The 22,429-nt window shown below is 37.7% G+C and overlaps 2 protein-coding genes and 1 non-coding gene across 3 annotated transcripts; 2 read left to right on the forward strand and 1 right to left on the reverse strand.

Annotated features, from left to right (window-relative positions):
• The first annotated feature begins 7,597 nt into the window (after positions 1-7,597).
• On the forward strand, positions 7,598-8,128 carry LOC142177044 (uncharacterized). The gene has a single exon (XM_075245505.1). The coding sequence runs from the start codon at positions 7,598-7,600 to the stop codon at positions 8,126-8,128; it is 531 nt and encodes a 176-aa protein (XP_075101606.1).
• Positions 8,129-18,516: 10,388 nt separating this feature from the next.
• Positions 18,517-18,619, reverse strand: LOC142177854 (small nucleolar RNA R71). The gene has a single exon (XR_012706399.1). It is a non-coding gene; the product is annotated as a small nucleolar RNA R71 (small nucleolar RNA).
• A 949-nt stretch (positions 18,620-19,568) lies between these two features.
• On the forward strand, positions 19,569-20,261 carry LOC142177045 (uncharacterized). The gene is made up of 2 exons (XM_075245506.1): positions 19,569-19,760; positions 19,980-20,261. The coding sequence occupies exons 1-2, from the start codon at positions 19,569-19,571 to the stop codon at positions 20,259-20,261; spliced, it is 474 nt and encodes a 157-aa protein (XP_075101607.1).
• The last annotated feature ends 2,168 nt before the right edge of the window (positions 20,262-22,429 follow it).

Genomic DNA, 22,429 nt, shown 5'->3' on the forward strand with positions numbered 1-22,429 from the left:
ATTTCCTCTTGTTTGACTAACGTGCGGGTAGATTCCACATTGTCGGTGCTACAAAAAAGGAAGAACGCTATTAGGTGGACCTTGGCGGATATGTTTTGTATGTATATGATCAAGTTGGAGAATAGCGCTAAACCATCTATTGAACATCAAAGGAGACTCAATGAGGCTATGCAAGAAGTTGTTAAGAAAGCGATTATCAAGTGGTTGGATGTCGGGGTTGTCTACCCCATCTCCGATAATTCATGGACTTCTCCGATTCAATGTGTCCCAAAGAAGGGGGGGCATGACCATGGTCACCAATGACAAGAATGAATTGATTCCTACAATATCAGTGATCTGTTGGAGGGCGTGTATGGATTATCGCAAGCTCAACAAAGTCACAAGGAAGGATCACTTTTCACTTCCTCTCTTAGATCAAATGATCGATAGATTGGATTTCAAGTGGTTGCCATTCGGTTTGTGTATTGCACCAACGACTTTTTAAAGGTGTATGATGGCTATTTTCACGGACATGACAGAGGACTACCTTAAACTTTTCATGGATGACTTCTTGGTGGTTGGTGACTCTTTTGATGTTTGTCTCGCAAATTTGGACAAAGTGTTGGCTAGATGTGAAGAAACCAATTTGGAATTGTGAGAAGTGCCATTTCATGGTTGAGGAAGGTATTTTCCTTGGCCATAAAATCTCAAGGAATGGAATTGAAGTTGACAAGGCAAAGATTGAGGTTATTTCTAAGCTTCCACCCCCAACTTCGGTGAAGGGTGTGCGGAGTTTCTTAGGCCATGCGGGTTTTTACTGGTGCTTTATCAAAGACTTCTCTAAAGTGGTGAGCCCGTTGTGCAAACCTCTTGAGAAGGTGCCAAGTTTAATTTCAATGATGATTGCCTGAGATATTTTGAATTGTTGAAGCTCAAGTTGACAATTACTCCCATCATCACCGCTCCAAATTGGAGTGTGCCTTTTGAACTGATGCAAGTGACGTAGCGGTTATTCCGGATGAGTTCTCTTCAAGCCAAAGGAAGAAGCTCAAAAGGGATTGTCAAGTTTATTATTAGTATGAACCATACTTTTTTCCGAATTTGTACAGATGGGGTGATTAGGAAGTGTGTACCAGAAGAAAAGTAAGGTGATGTTCTTGAGGCTTGTCATTATTCGCCATATGGTGGTCATCATGGTGGAGCGAGAACGTCGGGCAAAGTTCTTAGTTGTGGTTTCTATTGGCCTACTCTTTACAAGGATGCTAGCGAGTTGGTGAAAATATGTGATGAATGTCAATGGGCCGGTGGAATCTCAAGGAAAAATGAAATGCCTCTCACAACCATCTTGGAGATTGATATTTTCGATGTTTGGTACATTGACTTCATGAGCCCTTTTGTGAGTTCTTGTGGTAACACCTACATCTTGGTCTATGTAGATTATGAATCCAAATGGGTTGAGGCCGTCGCTTTACCCAACAATGAGGCGAGAAGTGTACTGTCCTTCTTTATCAGACGACTTATAAAACACATATCAGAATGTTTCCATATCGGTTGGTGTTTGAAAAATCTTGTCACCTTCCAGTAGAACTAGAGCACAAGGTAATGTGGGCTCTAAAGAAGTTGAATCTTGATTGGGATGTAGCCATAATTTGAGGGTTGCACATTTGAATGAATTGGATGAGTTCCGGTTTCATGCTTATGCGAGTTCATCTTGTACAAAGAAAAGATGAAATATCTTCATGACAAATACATTTGGAACAAAGAGTTCAAGGTGGTCAATCTTGTATTGTTGTTTAACTCAAGGTTGAGAATATTTCCCGGGATGCTAAAATCCAAGTGGAGCGGTCCATTTGAAATTATTTGTGTGACACCTTTTGGTGCATTAGACTTAAAGAATAAAAAAATGAAGTGTTTCGATTCAATGGTCACCGGGTGAAGCATACTTAGGCAAGGTTGGATTTAGCCACATGGTGTCGGTCATTCACTTCACTTGAGGGTATTTTGCTTTGTGCCGCAACGTTAAATCGGGCGCTTCTTGGGAGGCAACCCATGTTCTTTTCCTTTTTCTTTTGTAGTTAGGTTTTATTTGTGTTCTAACTTGATTTGAAGTGTGCTACAGGGATGAGTGTGACTTGCAAGAAAGGTGAATAAAAATTTGGCTAAGTGTTTGAATGATTTGCGGACTGCACTTTATCTGCGCATATCATATAATTATGTGTGCCACAGTAGAAGGGAATTGCGGCCGCACATTTGGAAAATTGAAAAAGTGACAAAATGTTAACTCTTTGAAGTTTGAGCTTGTCAGTGCGGAGGCTGATCTACGACCACACGTGAAATCTGCGTTCGCACCTAAAAATGTGCGGACTGCACATTGAGATCAGAGACTTTCAACCTAGGTGACAGAGTGCAAACCGCACATGAAAATGTGTGTCCGCGCTCGAATCTTTTCCCTTTGCAATCACTTGGTATAAATAGAGGAAAATAGATCATTTTACACTTTTCCCTATCTTAACAAACAATGTTTCTCTGTTGATTTTCTTGAGAGATTTTAATTGTCCCCACACACAGCCACCTGTGATTATTCCCCCATTTCACTCACTCTATCTGGTATGCTTTATTTCATGTTAAATTTTTTTGTTAGTTTAATTTTTTTTTAAAAATAATTTTTAGTTTTTTTAGGCCATCTGTTATTAGGGTAGATCTAAACTGGGTAATCATAATACATGCTCTAATGGGATTGGGTTAGTGAAATTACATTCTTATACCATGTTGCCATATCTATTTGTGCAAGTAATTGAAAAATCTAAGATGAAAAAGTTGACTGTACGTAGTTTTTGAAATCTACGGCCACACTTGAGTTTATGCGGTCCACAGATTAGGAGTTTTGGCAACTTAGTGAAGCAGTGCATCTGTGGCCGTAATTTAAAATATGTGGACCGCAGATTTCCCTTGCGGCCGCAGATCGGCCATTGAACTATCTTCAGATAGGCTCATGATCCTCTGAACTTTGAAAGTCTGAAGTGTGGCCACACTTGCGATTATGTGGACTTTACTTTCATTCTGCGACCGCATATCCAAATTTTGTGGACCGCAATTCCTTTCTGCGTCCGCACATAAAAATTAGGCGGACCGCAGAACTTATTACCTGCAACCCTGTGTTTTAATCATAACCCCATTGTATCCCCATGTGCCTCATTTGCCTACATAAGTCCTGAATGTGCTGAATGAAAACTTTCAACTAATGATCTTCTTTGCTTTAATACAGGCAATGGTCCAATCGCGAGGCCGCGACGACACTAATAAGGGAAGAGGTGAATCTTCTAGGGGTCGAGGTAGAGGTACCTTTCCCTTGGCCAGCCTAAGACCATCAGAAAGAAAACCACAACATGCAGAGGGAGAGGTGCAGACCTCTCCAAATCTAGTTCCTATGGCCTGTCTCCACCAGGGCCACCACCACCATGGATTACCGCTGGGGTTCCCATTCAGCGGAACAAATTGAGCTTCGAGGCGAAATGGTGGAAGACCTTTGTTTGCAATAGACTTGATCCATGCCAGAATGAGAGTCATTTACCTATTCCTCGGGCTGTTCATGTGGCTTTCATCATGGATGGGTACCCAATTAATGTGGGTGCCGTGATGTCGGCCAACATTTCATTGATAGCATAGTAGGCTAGCTAGGCCTACCTTTATCCCAACACAATCATAGAGTACCTCACTGATGCGAAGGTAGAGCCGAGATCATTTGACACCAAGGTAAAGCCGAAGAAGCCATTTGATTGGAATTCAGTGATGGATGAGACCGACCCAAAGAATAAATCCCGGCCTTCTACCACCACAGGCTAGTCTGATGAGCCGACAGTGGTAGTTACTGAGACAAATGACCTTTCATCCACCTCTGTTAAGCCCTCTTCTAGTGTTGTTATGCCTCTGCCACCATCCTCAGCTCCTACCACAGCCCTAGGGCATCCCCTACTCCAACTCTAAGGCGAGTAACTATGCCTACAACTCCATTATCTGCTCTACGAGTCTCCCAGACATTGGCGAGTCTCAATAACTGGATGCAGACAGCTACTTCAAAGCCGTCTGACATATCTATTATTGTTGCAGTGCAGTCATCTACACATGCACCACATGTATCCTTTGATCTTAATGAGGAATTGAAGAAGATTCTGGACAACCAGAATATGATCATGGACACTCGGGTACAACACGGGTCGGTTATTGAGGAACTGAGCAAGGAAGTGAAGAAGATGAGGAAGCCCCAAGCAAGTAAGAAATCAATGGACAAGCTCCGGAGGGAGGTGACCAGACTTGTGACAGCGAGAGATATACGTTTAGACATGCTACTTGACCCGCAACAGTCTGCCCCAGATCCATCAGCACCATCTGCACCGGTTGCACTAGCTGGCCAATCTGAGGAGCCAGACCTTGTTGCCGACACTGTTGAAGTAGTGCGTGTGATGTTTACCGCTCCCGCCATGCCTAGATTTGATGATGATGAGATACAGATGGCTGACCCTATGACAGATGATATTGCTAGGGACACTGAGATGTCCAAGGATCCTTAGGGAGTTTTCTTCACCCTCTTTTTTTTCACTCTTTTTTGTTAAGCATTGGGGACAATGCTTACTTTTATTTGGGGGGTGGGGGTGGGGGTGGGGGTGGGGGTGGGGGTGGGGTAGAGTTTATTTGATACATTGACACATTTTGGATACATCTGGACTGTAATAATATGATGATTCTCTTCCTTTACTTATTTGTATTTATCTATATTTAGTAGTTATTGTTCATTAGCTTCTTTATTTTTTCACTTTAGTTCTTGTTTTGTTAGTAGCTTCTTTTTATGCTATCATAGATAATAAGCCTTTGGTTTTCTTAACACCACGGTTCTTTCCAAAGGTAGTTTTTATGTGAACCGGATGACTTGTCTCAACGATGGATGGAGTGACAACCTTCTTAAAGGAATGAGTCTATTTTTGTGTTTAGGTAATAATAGTAGTAGTAATGAATAAAATGCTTAATCAAGTCATTCTCGAAAAAGAGTTATTCATGCTTCATTTGGTACCAACATACTTAATTATGTGCTTATAGTTTGAAACAAGGTTTTTGAAAGAAAATAACTCTAGTCCGTGTCTTTGAGATTCTTGAGCTGACTTTGGTAATCACCGAGTGGTTAATTGGACTATAGTGATCTTTAACTTGATTGTGGTCGTTGTAGATTCTCGACTCTATCCTCTTTTACGGTCTATTTGTGTGAGGGGTGAGATGATTTGTTGTTAGTCCAAGTATCTGTGCGAATGGTCTAGAACTTGCCCCGAATGTGCTTCAAGGCGAAATCCTAAGTTTTGCTTGGTTTGAGAAATGATTATAGGCTTTCCTTGGCCGTTTGAACTTTCTATTCCCAACCAATGTTGTTATCCCTAGTCAACCCCCTTTGAGCCTATAGCCTTTCTCACTTGATAACCGTGTTATAAGATTTTACCCGTTCTTTCATGATCCTCTCTTGGCACCAGGACTTTCCTGAAATATATAAAGGGTGAATATGGGCACATTCACCTATCATGTGAACCACCTATAAATGCATATATGAGATGGTTACATGTGTGTTTATTATTAACCTATAGTTTGACATTTGAAATTGCTTTTCTCAATTAAGAGCATAATATTTTTCGGATTATGAAATCTAGATAATTCATCTTGATAAAGTTGGTTTTTATCCAAGTTGGTTTAGTATTGAATACCTCCTATTAATGGCTAAACTATTGCTTATAAGAACAAAGCTTCATGTGTTGGTCTAAGATTTTCTAAATTGCATACAACAGTATTTGTATTCATCAGACCAACAATATATGATAAGTCCTCCCTTTACAATTCGTTTTGGATCATAAACCAAATATTTTTACTATCTAATAACTGTTGATGTGTGGTATACAATTAATTTCTCTACCACGTGCACAAAGATAGGTTCCCCAAAGAAGATTGGGGATATATGTTAGTTTTTCTAACATTTGGGAGATGGAATATGTAGCTGAAAAATATGCTATATGAATCTAATTATCATTAATATGATCCTCACTCAGAAGACAATTCAAGTCAAATGCCAGAGGCATTTGCTGATCCAAAATTTAATATCATATATCAGCTGCAAATGCTCCTATTAAAATTAAAGTACCTGAAGGATAAAGTTTACTGTACGCATGAAGCGTGATCGGTTCCAAAGATAATAATTCTTGAAAAATGATAGAAGCAAATGATCATAATGAGGAAATGAGCTATAGAAGAGCCCACAACATAACATTTCATGAAACTCCAGAAGAAGTTCAGGTATCTGAAAATAAAGAAAGTGAAGAGATCTCAATAAGTTATGTCGCTTGGGAACCGATACAAAATAGTCGTCGACGATATATTTGATACAATATAGTGCACAATATTATAAAAGAATGTAAGGATCATACCTGTAGTCCAGACACCTGAAGATATCATGCCATTTATATGCATGTCATAACCTATATGACTCATTTGATCAAATTTATATGAAGATACCTGAAGTATTTAGAATGCTTGAAGCATATAATTCAAAATATCGAGAAATGTACTCGATTAAATTAAAAACATCTTTGTACGATTTAAAGCCATCTAGGCGCATATGGTATAATCGCCTCAGTAAATATTTGCTGAAAGAAGGTTACATAAAAGATGTTATTTGTTCTTGTATTTTTATAAAGAAAATGTCATCAGAATTTGTTATGTTAGATCTCAGTAAATTTCAATGATGCAAAACAACCAATTACTCCCTATGTACAGGAAAAGATCTAAGCAATAATATGGAGGCAAATATGAATCAAACGAAAAAGGAAAGAGAAGCGGACAAATCAATCAAGGAACATGGCAAAATCAATTAAAAGAGATATTATAAGAAGGATCTAAATCAAAGGAGTTTACTGGCACGAAATCATCCGCAAAAGATTCTCCCACATAATATCAATCGAAGACATCAATCAAGGGACCTGGAAACGGGAATATTCTCTCAATTAAGGAACAAATCACTCAAGCCCGCGAGTCAAGATAAGTCAGAATCAACATATGAATCCGTCTGAATACAAACTCTTTTGGGTTTGCAATCTCTAAAAAAGATGTACAAGACTTCAAGGCATCGAGAAGTATAAATCCCTACTGCACTGAATTTAGAACGATATACTTTGATCAAACCAACTTCATTCTCTTTGTTCTACTTCAAACGAAACAATATAGTCTGCTTTAGATTTCTTGTGTAACAAAGAAGAGAAGAGAGAGAGAAAAGAACACTGGTGAGGCATTGTATCAATTATAGATATAAGAACGAGTGACAAAAGTTGTTGGTGTATAACAACATCAACTCATCTGTACTGAGCCATTTCATACTTGAAAGTGATCACCCTTGCAACCCAAGGGAACTGGACATAGGATTCACTCTAAATCCGAACCAATATAAAAATATATTGTGTCATTTAATTTTTGCAATTTATCTTTTTCATTCAATTCCTGAAAAGTCCAGTCGACTAGAACTCAAATTAGTCGACTACTTCAAAAAAGAAAAGAAAAAAAAATCACAATTCATCCCCCCTTGTGAGGAAAGATCATGGCCAATCAAATAAATGTTGGAGCACTCTTTCAAGAGGGAACATCACAAGTCAGGCCACCATACTTAAATGGACAACAATTTTCTCACTGGAAAGTGCGAATAGAAATCTATGCAAAATCTTATGATGTGAAAGTATGGCATATTATCAAAAAGGGAAACTATCCACTACCAGCAACAGCTCAACCACCCACTGATCCTGAAGATATAGATGAATACACAAATGAACAAATAGCAGTTGTACAGGTTAATGCCAAGGCACGAAACCTGTTGTATAATGCTATAAGTGGAGAGGAGTATGAGAAGATTTCAACCTGTGATACGGCTAAAGAAATATGGGACAAACTGGAGGTCACTTATGAAGGAATCAACAAAGTGAAAGAAACTCGGATAAACATGTTGGTTCATGACTATGAACTCTTTCAGATGAAAGAAGGAGAATCCATTGAGGAAATGTTCGCAAGATTCAGCAAAATCATTAATGATCTGAAAGCTTTTGGTAAACCTTATTCAAGTGGTGATCAAGTTTGAAAGATCTTTAGTAGTCTACCTACCACTTGGCAGATGCAAGTAGTTGCACTTGAATCTCAAGATCTAAACAAACTTTCATATGATGAACTTAGAGGAGATCTTATAGCATTCGAGAAAACCCATCTCAAGAAGGTAAGTCAGGAAGAAAAGAAGAAAACAATTGCCTTCAAATCTACAATTGAAGGACCTGAGAATGATATTGATGACGATCCAAAAGCTCTTGAAGAAGAAATTGCTATGGTATCAAGAAACATGGATGGGTTAATGAAAAGGTATAGAAATACAAGAAGGGGAAGGATGCCATCTAGGCGAACTAAGCAATACAATGAACATGACAAGAATGATGGGAAGTGTTATGATTGTGGAAGGTGTGGGCATGTTCAAGCTGAATGCCGAGATATTAAAAGAAAAGTCTCCATAGGGTTCAGCAAAAATAAATCCTTCGAAAATTGGAGTGATGAAGATAGTTCAGAACATGAAGAAATAGCAAATCTATATTTTATGACCATCCTGGAAAATGACATGAACAAATACTCTGGCTGCTGGACTGATGAAGATACATCAGACGATGAATGCAAGGAAAATACTGAAAATTGTTTCTTGGCACGAGGTGAAACAAGCGAGGAACACCACAGAAAAAGTCGTAAAGAAAAATGGTATTTAGAAAGTGTGTGTTCCAGTCACATGACGAGTGACAAAAATCTGTTCAAAGAAGTCACAAAAATAAATGGTGAAAATGTCAAATTTGGTGATGATTCAAAAGAAAAGATAATTGGTACCGGTACAGTTCCATTCAAAAATAATTATGACATTACAGAGGTATATCTTGTAGATGGACTCAACTACAATCTTTTGAGCATAAGTTAGCTATGTGATTCAGGATATGAAGTAAAATTTAAGAAAACAGGATGTTCCATTGAGGATAAAATAGGTAAAACTATTTTTCCAAGAAAAAGGTATGGAAATGTTTATATTCTTGATGGCATTGAAAATCTAGATAGTCACATATGTCTAGCATCCATTTTTGACGATCCATGGCTTTGGCATAAAAAACTTGGTCATGCAAGCATGAATCTTATTGAAAAACTGTCCAAGCATGATTTAGTTATTGGTCTTCCCAAACTCAATTTTTCTAGAAATCATGTATGTGATGCATGTCAGATTGGTAAAAAAATTAGAAACTCTTTCAAAATAAAGGATATTGTGTCCACTACCAAGCCATTTCAATTACTTCATATGAACTTGTTTGGACCCACTAGAACTGCCAGAATTGGAGGTAAACGATATGCTTTTATTATTGTTGATGATTACTCACGTTTTACATGGGTAATTTTCTTATCTCATAAAGATGAAGCTCTAAAAGTTTTTGAGATTTTCTGCAAAAGAGTTGAAAGAGAAAAAGGGTATCTGATCACAACCATCCAAAGCGACCATGGAGGAGAGTTTGAAAGCAGTTCTTTTGAAGAATTCTGTAATGATCAAGGGTATACCCATAACTTCTCAGCAACAAGATCACCCCAACAGAATGGAGTAGTTGAGCGCAAGAATAGAACTCTACAAGATATGACAATAATAATGATATTAGAACATTCACTGTCAAATCACTTCTGGGCAGAATCAATTAGTACATTATGCCATATTCTTAGCAGGTGCCTCATATGACCTATTTTGAAGAAGACTCCATATGAATTATGGAAAGGTAAGAAACCAAATATTGGCTACTTTTACCCGTTCGGAAGTAAGTGTTTCATTCACAACAATGGTAAGGATAACCTTGGTAAATTTGATCCAAGGAGTAATAAAGGTATTTTCCTTGGTTACTCTATTAATAGTAGATCTTTTAGAGTTTACAACAAATGTACATTATCTATAGACGAATCAGTGCATATTATATTCGATGAAAATAACTCTATGGCCGAGAAAGGAATTATTGCAGGTGATGAAGACACCAGCCAAGAAGTATTACAGACAAATAAACCACAAAAGTCGACTGATATCCCAGCTACAGTTACAGAGTTGACTAATGAACCTGTGATAAATCATGTTGAACCACAAAAGGAGTCGACTACTTATGCAGTTGGAACCCAACTGAATGAATGGAGAAGTGAACCTGAATATCCTCAAAAATTCATCATAGAGGATCCAAGCGAAGGAATGAAAACCAGAGGGTCTCTCAAAAAGAAAGCAAATATTGCACTCATCTCTCAAGTAGAACCTAAGAAAGATGATGAAGCCCTAAAGGACTCTAGCTGGATTCAAGCCATGCAACACGAACTTGATCAATTCGACAAAAACCAAGTTTGGGAATTAGTTCCTAAGCCTGCAAATGCTACTATAGTCGATAACAAAGTGGGTATTTATAAACAAGCTAAATGAAGAAGGAAAGGTAGTAAGAAACAAAGCCAGACTAGTAGCTCAAGGCTACTCACAGTAGGAAGGAGTCGACTATGATGAAATATTTACACAGGTTGCACAGTTAGAATCAATTCGTATATTGCTTGCCTACTGTGGTCAAAAGTGCTTTTCTAAACGGTTTTATTGATGAGGGGTTATATGTAAAATAACCTTCTGGTTTTGAAAACTCACAATTTCCTTATCATATGTACAAGCTACTAAAGCTCTTTATGGACTCAAACAAGCTCCTCGAGCTTGGTATGAAATATTGAGTTCTTTTTTAACTAATCATGGGTTCACCAGAGGTTAGGTGGATACTAGTCTATTTATCAAGAGATCTACTGAAGGTAATCTTATTATTCAAATCTATGTAGATGATATCATATTTGGTAGTACTAATCTTCTTTTGTGCAAGGACTTTTCAAATCTCATGCAAAGTGAGTTCAAAATGAGTATGATGGGAGAGCTAACATTTTTCCTTGGACTACAAATCCATCAATATGATAGGTGGAATATTCATCTGCCAAACCAAGTATACAAATGAATTGATTCAAAAATTTGGAATGAGCAATTCCAAATCAATTGGAACTCCTATGAGTCCGTCTACATGTTTAGACAGGAATGAATATGGAAACTTAGTAGATGAAACCAAGTATCGTGGAATGATTGGATCTCTACTATATCTAACGGCTAGTCGACCAGATATCATGTTCAATGTTTGTAAATGTGCCAGGTTTCAGTCAGCTCCTAAAGAGTCTCACTTAACAGTAATAAATCGAATTATTCTCTATCTCATTGGAACCACCTCTTACGAACTTTGGTATCCTCACTCTTACAATTTTAAACTTAGGGGGTTTTCATATGATGATCTCGCAGGTGACAAGGAGGACGGAAAAATTACAAGCGGGACTTGTCAATTACTGGGAAAAGCACTAATCTCCTAGAACAATAAGAAACAGGGATCAGTGGCTCTTTCCATAACTAAAGCAAAGTACATAGCAATTGGACAATGTTGTGCTCAATTGCTATGGATGTCTCATAAATTGGGTGACTATGAATTATTTTTCGAGCATGTTCAAATATTTTGTGATAATTCTAGTGCTATTTGTCTATCAAAGAATCTTGTGCATCATTCTAGAGCTAAGCATATGTATATTAAGCATCATTTTATTAGAGATCATGTTCTTAAAGGCAACATAGAATTATTGTTTGTTAGTTCCACTGATCAATTAGCAGATATATTCACAAAACCCTTGCTAGAAGACAGATTTTGTGCATTACGAGACTCTCTTGGCATTATTTTCATAAACTCATAATTTTAGGGCATTTGTGGTATTTTTAATTATTTCTGTATCTTAGTTTAAATATTTCCTTAAGTGTGTAAAATGCATTAATTATATGTCTGTTACTTTTCTTGTTTTACACCTTTTCACAACCTTTCAGAGACCGGTCAATCATTGCGTCAAATCTCTGACGCCTTTTCATTTGTACTCAACCGCCGTTTATCACCCCTTTAGTTCAAAGCCTCCTCTGTCCCTCTCAAATTTTTTGTATCTCCACTCCCCTATTCCAAACCCTACCATGGCAAAGCACTCCAAAAATCTATCTGCCTTTACCCGCAAAAGCACCCGCTCTTAGGCAAAACCCTCTTCTCAACTTCTTGAACCAGTCAATCTAGGATCAGATCACTCCGAGGACTTTACCTCCTCTCAATATCTCTCAGATGATGCTCGCAGCCTCAACGAGACGGCCCTAGGAAAATGACCCATGACAGACTTCCCTGAAACCTTCACTCCCAAAAAGCCCAAAACTAATCTCTCTAGTTCTCTTGAGTCTGACCTAAATTTTTGGAATACTCCAAACAGGAATGCCTTCATTGCTTTCAAAGACAAGCATGTCACTCATGGCAGAGTTGTCGATTTAAATGTCATGGACAACCTCAACTGCAAAGTGAAGGAACTCTTCGACTTCCAAGGTTGGAAATTGTTTCTCTCCTTGCCTCCTCCAAAGGTATATGAACCCCTTGTTAGAATATTCTATCTAATCATCGCTCTAGTAAACTTGATAAATTAGAAACCTTGGTTCTTGGCAAATGTATTATTTTGGACTATACTCTGTTAGATACTATTTTCTCAATGTAGTTGTTATGGTTTTTCTATGCTCTTTAAGAATACCTGGCCTAAGGACTTAGAAATCTCTTTTGATCAAGCTAAAAGATGTACAGCTGAATCACCCTATGACTCTCTCCCTAGTCAACTAGGACCGAGTGATGTCTATTTTGAAACTCGTATCTTAGCACATATTGTAGCAACCACTCTTCATCCAAGAATATGATCCTTCTCTACATTCTCCCAGCATGATACCTTCTTAGTTTACTACCTTCTGGCCAAGCACAAAGTCAAGTTGTCCTCTTGGGTCATCAATTTTATGATAGAAAGTGTTGATAATCCCACAAGTCTTCCTTATGGTATGGTTATCACCCATCTGATAAAAGCCAACAACATATCCCTTGTTGACCATCCTTACATTACTGTCACCAAGTCTTACAATTCCAGGGGATTTGCTAGCATAGATTATATTTCTGTAAAAGGTTCTTGGGTCAAGAAACAAGAAGGTGAAACTAAGAATGTCCCCTCCGATTCCAAGGCAAAGGCTCTTGTGTCTCACCCCAGTACAAGTGATTCTGACTTCCTAGAAAAGCTTGTTTCCATCAATGAAACAATGTGTGCCATCAAGAACTCCTTAACCTCTATGTAAAGCCAGATTGAAGATATCCATGGAATGGCAAAGGAGACAAGGTCCGACGTGTCCAAGATTCAAGTGCAGATTCTCACGACTGCAGAAAAAGTAGTAACGAACTTCAAAGAGATACACGACATAATTGATGGGGTCTCTGGTCATAGTGAATGCTAGTTTTGATCGCTTCAAGGGGGCAGTTTGCACCACCCTTACCTACTTTCTGTGTCGCTAATGTTTGGTTGATTAAGAAAATTTTCTTTTTGCTCTATTTTTGCGATTGATGATTCAGTCATGGGTTGTACTCTTAGGACAAATACTTTTAATTTCCCTACCTTTATTTAGTTGATGACAAAGGGGGAGAAATAGTAAGCAAGCTTAAAGCCTGCGTTTCTATATATTCCCTGTTTCTGTGTTATGTGTTTTATGCTCTGTTTTTAAATTACAGGTATATCATACGGTATACAACTGAGGGGGAGTCGCCTACAAATGAGGGGTAACTGACTACACATGAGGTACAATAGAATGTCCAAATGAGGGGGAGTCGACTAGACATTTCTACCAAAAACGCTAATTAACGGAGAGTTGACTACAACACACTCAAGGTAGCTGATCATCATAAAAAAGGGGGAGATTATTATATCTCAGTGAATTTCAATGATGAAAAATAACCAATTACTCCATATGTGCAGGAAATGATCTAAGCAATAATATGGAGGCAAATATGAATCAAACGAAAAAGGAAAGAGAAGCGAACAAATCAATCAAGGAAGATGGCAAAATCAATTAAACGAGATATTATTAGAAGGATCTAAATCAAAGGAGTTTACTAGCACGAAATCATCCGCAAAATATTCTCCTACATAATGACGTCAATCGAAGACATCAATCAAGGGATTTGGCAACAAGAATATTCTCTCAATTAAGGAAGAAATCATTGAAGCCTGCGAGTCAAGACAAGTCAGAATCAATCAATGAATCCGTCTGAATATAAACTCTTTTGGGTTCGTAATATCTCAAAAATATGTACAAGACTTCAAGGCATCGAGAAGTATAAATATCTACTGCACTGGCTTTGGAACGATATACTTTGATCAAACCAACTTCAATCTCTTTGTTCTACTTCAAACAAAACATTGTAGTCTACTTTAGATTTCTTGTGTAACAAAGATGAGAAGAGAGAGAGAGAGAGAGATAAAAGAACATTGGTGAGACATTGTATCAATTATATAGAGAAGAACGAGTGACAAAGGTTCTTGGTGTATAACAACATCAACTCATATGTACTGAGCCATTTCATACTTGAAAGTGATCACCCTTGCAACCCAAGGGAATTGGACATAGGATTCACTCTGAATCCGAACCAATATAAAATTATATTGTCATTTAATTTCTGCAATTTATCTTTTTCATTCGATTCCTGAAAAGTCCAGTCGACTAGAACTCAAATTAGTCGACTACTATGAAAAAGAAAAGAAAAAATCATAATTCACCCCCCCTGCACTTTCATGTTATACTTGCTATTATGTTGATGACATAAATCCTGATGGAACTCCAGAAGAGCTCCAAAAGACAATTGAATATCTTAATAAAGAATTTTAAATTAAAGATCTTGAAGAGACAAAACTTTATCTTGGATGCAAATTGAATATTTAGCAAACGGAATCTTTATTCATCAATCTGCCTATACAAAAAGGGTCTTAAAATTCTTTTACATAGATAAAGCGTACCCATTGAGTACACCAATGGTTGTTTGATCACTTGAAGTGAATAAGGATCCGTTCCTCCCTCCAGAAGAGGATGAGGAACTCCTTGGTCCTAAAATACCCTATCTCAGTGCAATTGGTGCACTTATATATCTTTCTAATACTACAAGGCCTAACATAGTATTTTCTGTTAATTTACAAGCAAGATATAGTTTTTCTCCTACACGGACACATTGAAACGTGATTAAGCATATATTGTGATATTTAAAGGGAACTCTTGATATGTGTTTGATTTATGCTAACAAAGGTAGTGCAGATTTTGTTGATTATGCATATGCAGGTTATTTATCTGATCTCCATAAAGCTCGATCTCAAACTCGCTACGTATTTACATGTGGAGATATTGTCATATAATGGAGCTCCAAAAGCAATCTGTTGTTGCTACTTCTTCAATTCATATTAAGATAATAGCTATTTAAGAAGAAAGTAGGTAATTCATACGGTTGAGATCAATGATTCATTTCATTCAAGAAAAATGTGGTCTGAAATGTGATAGAAGACCTACAATTTTATACGACAATGTTGCATGCATATCCCAATTGAAGTGAAGATTTATAAAATGAGATAAAACAAAGCACATTTCACCAAAACTATTCTACACACATGATCTTCAGAAAAATGATGACATTGATATGCAACAAATCTGTTCAAGTAAAAATTATGCAGATTTGTTCACCAAGTCTTTGCCAACTGCAACCTTCGAGAAGATGATATACAATATTGGAATGCGAAGACTTGGGTATTTGAAACAACGTCTTTATCAGGGGGAGTAAAGTATGTACTGTACTCTTTTTCTCTGACTAGAATTGTTTCCCACGAGATTTTTTCTAGTAAGGTTTTAACGAAGGGGGATGTTATGAAAATATTGTGGACGTCCATTTATTACTTTGCTATAGATAATCTTCCTGAAGAAGATTATTCCATTGAAGTTTATCTCCAAGTAGCTGATGCAGACAGGTTGCAAGCAACTCAATAAAATAACCGTTAAATATGAGTTTCAATGATGGAAAAATAATATATCACGTTTGATGCAAGATCACAAGGGATAAAACAAAGAAATCAAGATTCCTTATCATTCAAGCATGGACTAAAGAAACAATCTATCAACGGAAGCAAAGGAAAGGAAAAGTATCAATAATTAGGTATGAAAAAAGAAGAATCAACAGAAATCCGGAATACGAATCAATCAATGATTGACGAAAGCTAGTATAGGAAAGTCCCAAAATCAAAGGAAAAAAAGAGTGAAAAGCTCTACACTGGAGATCGTTAAATCCTAAAACCAGGGGATCCATCATCAATCACTCAAGTAACTGATGGTAGGCTATAATCTCGTATTTTAGTCGCTTATTGCACTCTAATTCACTGCACTTTACTTGTTTTGAGATTTAATTGATAGTGTTTTGCACTTATTGTGTATTTTATACCTTGTAGGAGTGATTTCGAGCTATGTAGATGTTATAGAATGAATTTGAGTGATTTGGAGCTTTGAAGTTTGAGTAAAAGCCCAAGAGATTAAGCCGAGATCATGTTCGGGAGTCGAGGACCAAGTCTGGACGTCAAAACGCAAGAAAAATCCGTACTTTGAGAAAACCTCACTGCCTCGGCGCATGCGGCGCCACGACTATGCAAATCTCTACTACTTGTTAGAACCAATTCTCTGGATTTCACCACTAATGCCCCGCATGGCGCGTCACCCCATGCGACGTGCTTGTGTAATGTTTACAGAGTAATTTTCCTATTTTGGCTAGGAGAAGGTGATTCCGTCTGGGGCCGACCCTACTTGGTATAAATATATGGAAAAATATTATTTCCTGGACTTTTGATACATATTCAACCTAAGGAGGCTAAGGAGGAGTGGTAAGAGCAAGAACACAAGGATTACATCATTCCACCCTCATTCAAGACACGAGTTTAAATTGAATTTATGTTTTCCTATCTTTTAATTATATTTGTGATGAATTTCTCCATATCTATGGAGTAGTTCTCTTTAGCGTTTGGTGGATTTAGTGTATTGATGATTATTTATGGATTATAACTCTAGTTTTATGTATTGAAGTATTTTTGGATGATTTAATTGTTGCATCTATATTCACTTGTTCATGTAATCAAGAGAGGCATAACTTTTGATATCTTTGCATATTCTTGTTGATTGAGTTCATTAATTCTTCTTAGTAATCGAAAGAGGCTAGTTGAATTATTGATTAAATCTAGTTAGTAGGATAATCTAGAGAGGTTCTCTTAAAGACCAATCCACTACGCATTCTTGCATATCTTCAAGTGCTTAAATTGGTTCATCTTGTGAGGCTAAGTCTTAATCGAGAGAGGAGTTGTTGCTGAACGTTCGAACTAATAATTGAGTGAATTCGAGAGACTCACTTGAACATTAGAAGTGGATTATTTAGAGTTATATCCCAAATAATTATCTTGCACCTATCATATTAATCCCTATTTTCTCCCACTAATAACTTTCTTGCTTACTTTTGTTGCGATAGTCATTAGTCAATAGCTCTAGATTCTTAGTTAACTTTAGTTAGTAATCATATAAACCTCAATTGTTGATTCTCCTAGATAGCAATCAAACTAGAAACTAAGAAAATACTGTTTAACTCCAATCCTTGTGGATACGATATTATACTATACCATCTTTGACTAGTGAGCACAATTAAAGTGGTATTTTGCGCTCGTCAAATTTTGGCACCATTGTCGGGGATTGGCAATCGATAGTGTTTAAAATAGTTTGTAGTGCGAATTCAGGAATATTTCTTTTATTTTTATCTTTTTAAGTTTGGTGTTCTTTTATTGTGTGCAGGTTACAGGTTAGATTTGGGCATGACTCGCACTTCTGTGAAGGAAGTGCTACCATACGATCCAGAAATTGAAAAACAACTACTATAAATGAAGAAGGAAAGAAATTTTACCGAGACAACATAAAAGGTTGGGCAATCCCCAACCAAAGAACTTATGGCTGGAAACGGTGAAGATAATGTGGATTTGGCTGCGAAAGAAGCAGCCTAACGAAGAGAACAAGAAGCACGGGATGCTGAGGAAGCAACTATTAGAAATGCACAGAATATCTATGAAGAAGAGAGAGGTTTCAGACTTCATCAACATCAACCCTTGCTTGGGAGACCACTTGGAGATTATGCTAGACCGGTCTACAATCAAGGTTTATCAAGTGTTAGACCACCTCCAATTGCAGCAAATAATTTCGAGTTAAAGCAAGGGTTGCCTCAAACCCTTCAGAATTGTTGTGTCTTCAGAGGGAAGCCAAAGGAAGATCCAAACACACATATGATGGACTTCGAGGAGATGATGAACACATTTCAATACAATGGTGTGTCACAAGATGCAGTATATCTAAGGGTATTCTCCTTTTCTCTTAAAGATGATGCAAAACAGTGGCTTCGAAGCTTACCCATGGGCTCAATTAGAACATGGGAGGAGATGACAAGAAAATTCCTTGATAAATACTTTTCCTCAACTAAGACGGGCAAGTTTAGAAGAGAAATCCATAAATTATGCCAGAAAAAGAATGAAACTATTTTTGAAGCATGGGAGAGGGTTAAGGAATTAGAAAGTGTCAACATAGTGGAATTGAACTCTGGATGTAACTCCAAGAATTTTGGGATGGATTGACACCGGCCTCACATAGAATATTGAGCAATGCAGCTGGAGGCCCGTTGATGAAGAAGACTCTAGAGGAGATAGTTACAATTTTAGATGAGTTATCTGAAGATGAAAATTAGTGGCCCTCTGAGAGTACAGAAAGAAGAAGATCAACTAGTGTTCACCAAGTTTATGCTAATACATCTGTGCAGGTACAACTTGTTGCTATGGCTAAAGAAATATGGAAGCTGACCTTAGCCTCGATACAAAGTGAGCCTCACGCAGCTTGTGATATATGTGGAAGAGGACACCCTACTCATGAGTGTCAAGCCTCAACTGAGGAAGTGAATGTTGTGGGAAACTGCAATTTTAATGCAATGGGTCAGAGGTACCCCGGATTTTTATGGAGTTCACTTGGGGGTACGGAGAATGCATGGCAACAAAATAACTCTAGACCCTAGGGACAAGGAGCGCCAGCATTTCAAAATCACCAGAGGCAGCAATTTCAGCCTGAACAACCCATTCAGTCTAGCATAGAAGATCTCATGAAGGCCTTCATTTTGAAAACTGATGAGAGGCTTGAAACTCATAGAGCATCTATACGGGAACATGGAGCAGCTATCAAAGAAATAGGTACTAGTTTTTGAAACTTGGAAAGACAGGTTGGGCAGCTAGCCACTCTATTGTCTGAGAGGATTCTAGGAACACTCCTCGCTGTTACTGAGATAAATCCCAAAGAAACAGTGAATGTTGTGACCTTAAGAAGTGGGCAAGTGTTGAAGGATCCCACCCCAATCCAAAATGATGTGATAATTGCAAAAGAAAGAGGGGAGCAGCTGAAAAGTGATGATGACAAGAAGAAGAAAGGCCCAATGAAAACTGAGAAGAAGAAGAAGGAAGAAAAATCGATAAGGGAGGAACCTGAGAAGAGCGAGCATATGCCTGCTTTACCTTTTCCTCAAAAGCTATATAGAGAAAAGTTGGACAAGCAGTTTGGGAGATTTCTGGATGTGCTAAAACAAGTCCATGTAAACTTACCATTTACAGAAGTGCTCTCGCAAATGCCTGCTTATGCCAAATTCTTGAAGGAGATCCTTACGAAGAAGAGAAAGATAGAGGAGATTGCAGTGGTGAAGTTCATGGAGCATTGCAGCACGATATTGCAAAATAAACTCCCACAAAAGTGTGGAGATCCAGGGAGTTTTACTATACCTTGCTCTGTAGGAATGATTCATTTTAATAAATTATTATGTGATTCTGGTGCTTCAATTAATTTAATGCCACTATTTATTTACAGGAAACCAGAGAAGGATATTAGAGAGATAAGGTCGGTGCCAATATCTTTGTAGCTGGCAGACCAGGCGACTTTAATACCCGAGGAGATAGTGGAAGATGTGTTAGTTTGGGTGGATAAGTTATTTCCTATAGACTTTATAGTGGTGAATATGGAGGAGAAGAAGGAAATCCCCCTCATCCTAGGAAGACCATTCTTAGCAACGGGTAGAGCTATATTAGATATACACGAGAGGAAACTCATGGTTAGAGTGGGTGAGGAGACAGTGACATTTGATATGAATGTAGAAAAGGGGCACAAAAAGAAAAACCAGTTGCGAGTGTTGAGTGGAAAGTGAAGGGCTCAAAAGAGAAGGCTGCACTAAGTGAGAAAGATAAGTGCGGGGTGTACCCCAAAAAGGTTGAGAAGAAGCTGTCGGCATGGATATGCGCATTAGTCCGAAGGCGAGGAATGGAGCCCGACTTCGAATTAGACCCCGACTAGATGTTCAGGGAAGTTTCCTTTACCTTATGCTTTTTAATTGTGTCACGGGGACATGCCACAACTTAAAGTGTGGGGGTGGGGGATAATTGTATGTTGTATGTATATGTGTTAGTTGTAGTAGTTGGAAAATTTAAAAAAACATAAAAATGAACTTTTTTTAATTTTTCCGATGATGGATATCATTCGACGGATTTCTTGAGGGATTAAAGTCGAAAGAAAAATACAAAAAGATTTTCTTTTGTTAGGTAGTATAATAATTCCCCCTTAGTTTTTCTTTGTATCGCGATTCTTTTCCAAGGTTTTTGGTTGAACCGGGTATAGTTAGTTTTTATTTTTTTAGGAATAGGAAACGTTGTGCTATGATTTAAATTGAAAACAATATCTCTTGACTTTATTATGCCTTGAGAATAGTGTGAGTGATTTAGTGTGACGCTCAGGCTCAGTTTTTGACTCTTGTATAAGTACCTTAAATTGTTTGATCTTAACTTTGCTTAACTGCTTTGACTAGTGTATCTTGATAATCCGATCCTGAGTGAGTTATGTGCCATGTGTGTGTGAGGTTTGTGGATTCTGCGCATTGCATTTGATGTCTAGAACTTGCCTCGTGTGTTTGTTAAGCGAAATAGTAGTTTTATTCAGTCTTGGAAGGGATATAGGTATTTCTTTGTTGAGCCAGTTATATGCTTTTACCCACCTAGTTGTTATGTATCTTAGTTAACCCATCTGAGACTTAATCATGTTTCTTTGGCAACCACATTACAAGCCTTACCCATTTTCTCGAATTGACCATTTGAACCTTGTACCTCTCGTGAGCACTTGAATTTGTCATGAACTTTGTAAAAGTGAAGTGTGGGGTGGTTGGTTTGGCTTTTGAGTGGAACTATTGAACTAAGAAGAAAGGTGCATTGTTTTGAAAAAGAAAGAGATTCTTGAATTGAAAAGGAAAGAAAATATAAGTGTATGATTGTGAAAAAGGTTCCTTGATAGTGGTAACTTGATGTAATTGTGCTTAAAGAAGTAGGGAGTAAATATATATTGATGTGAAGGTCGAGTTATGGTTTGACATAAGTGTAGGGTTTTGAATGATTAATTATATATATTAAAGTGCTTAGTGAGGTGTAGTCATTCATATATCTAAATGTATCCTACCCATCCCGCAGCCTACATTACAACCAATTAAATTTCTACTTGATCCTTGACTGAATGAGCTCAATTAGTAGAGTAGTACACTACGTGCAAGATTATGGTACGTCGTTTGTGTCATATGAATGTTGTTTCTGAGAATGAGTGAATTCTTTCTATCTTGAGTTCCTAATTGTTCTTAATTTCTATTGTGTGTGGAACTACTCTCTATTGTTGTGTGAGGGCACTTGATTCACGAAGGAAAGGTAATGTCATTGACTTCTATATTAGAGTAAGTGAGCAGATTATAAATAATGCATGGTACTTTTGAGTCAACTTTTGAGGCTACGATGTTATGGTATTGTACTTAATCTTTTTTAAAATATTCTTGGTATGATGAGTTATGAAAAGTGTTGGAAAAAGGTCGTGTTCTATGTGAATTGTAGTTTCATTGCTCGAGGATGAGTGATAAGTGGGGATTTTGACTACTTATTAGCGCCCTTTAACTTTCGTTTAAGTCCAAAAACTGATGAATTGTGCTTAATTGCAGGAATATTGTAAGATGAGCTCCCGAAATAAAATCTAACTCAAGAAGGAGTAATCTGAACTCGAGGACAAAAACATGCACAAAATCTCATAAGTGCAGACCACAGAATATCATCTGCGGCCGCAGGTTGTGAAGAATCTTCCATCAGAGAATGTTGCAAAGTGCGGTCCGCACATGAAGTCTGTGGCCGCAGAAGCTGGGTCAGAGCAAAAGTTCAGAAAACCTGCATCTCAAGTCCACCAAAAGTACGGACCGCACAATTATTGTGCGACCACCGAAGAAGAGCTACGAGGTCGTAGTCACATTTGTGCGGACCGCAGAAGAATAAGGTGCAGTCGAACTTACAATTGTGC

The sequence above is a fragment of the Nicotiana tabacum genome, chromosome 23 (genome assembly GCF_000715075.1).
Source record: "Nicotiana tabacum cultivar K326 chromosome 23, ASM71507v2, whole genome shotgun sequence".
NCBI classification, from domain to species: domain Eukaryota; kingdom Viridiplantae; phylum Streptophyta; class Magnoliopsida; order Solanales; family Solanaceae; genus Nicotiana; species Nicotiana tabacum.

Coding starts and splice junctions, on each gene's coding strand:
- LOC142177044 (XM_075245505.1), top strand. CDS start 7,598: ATGGCCAATCAAATAAATGTTGGAGCACTCTTTCAAGAGGGAACATCA.
- LOC142177045 (XM_075245506.1), top strand. CDS start 19,569: ATGCCTGCTTTACCTTTTCCTCAAAAGCTATATAGAGAAAAGTTGGAC. Junction 19,761..19,979: donor AGATAGAGGAGATTGCAGTG/GTGAAGTTCATG, acceptor ATATCTTTGTAG/CTGGCAGACCAGGCGACTTT.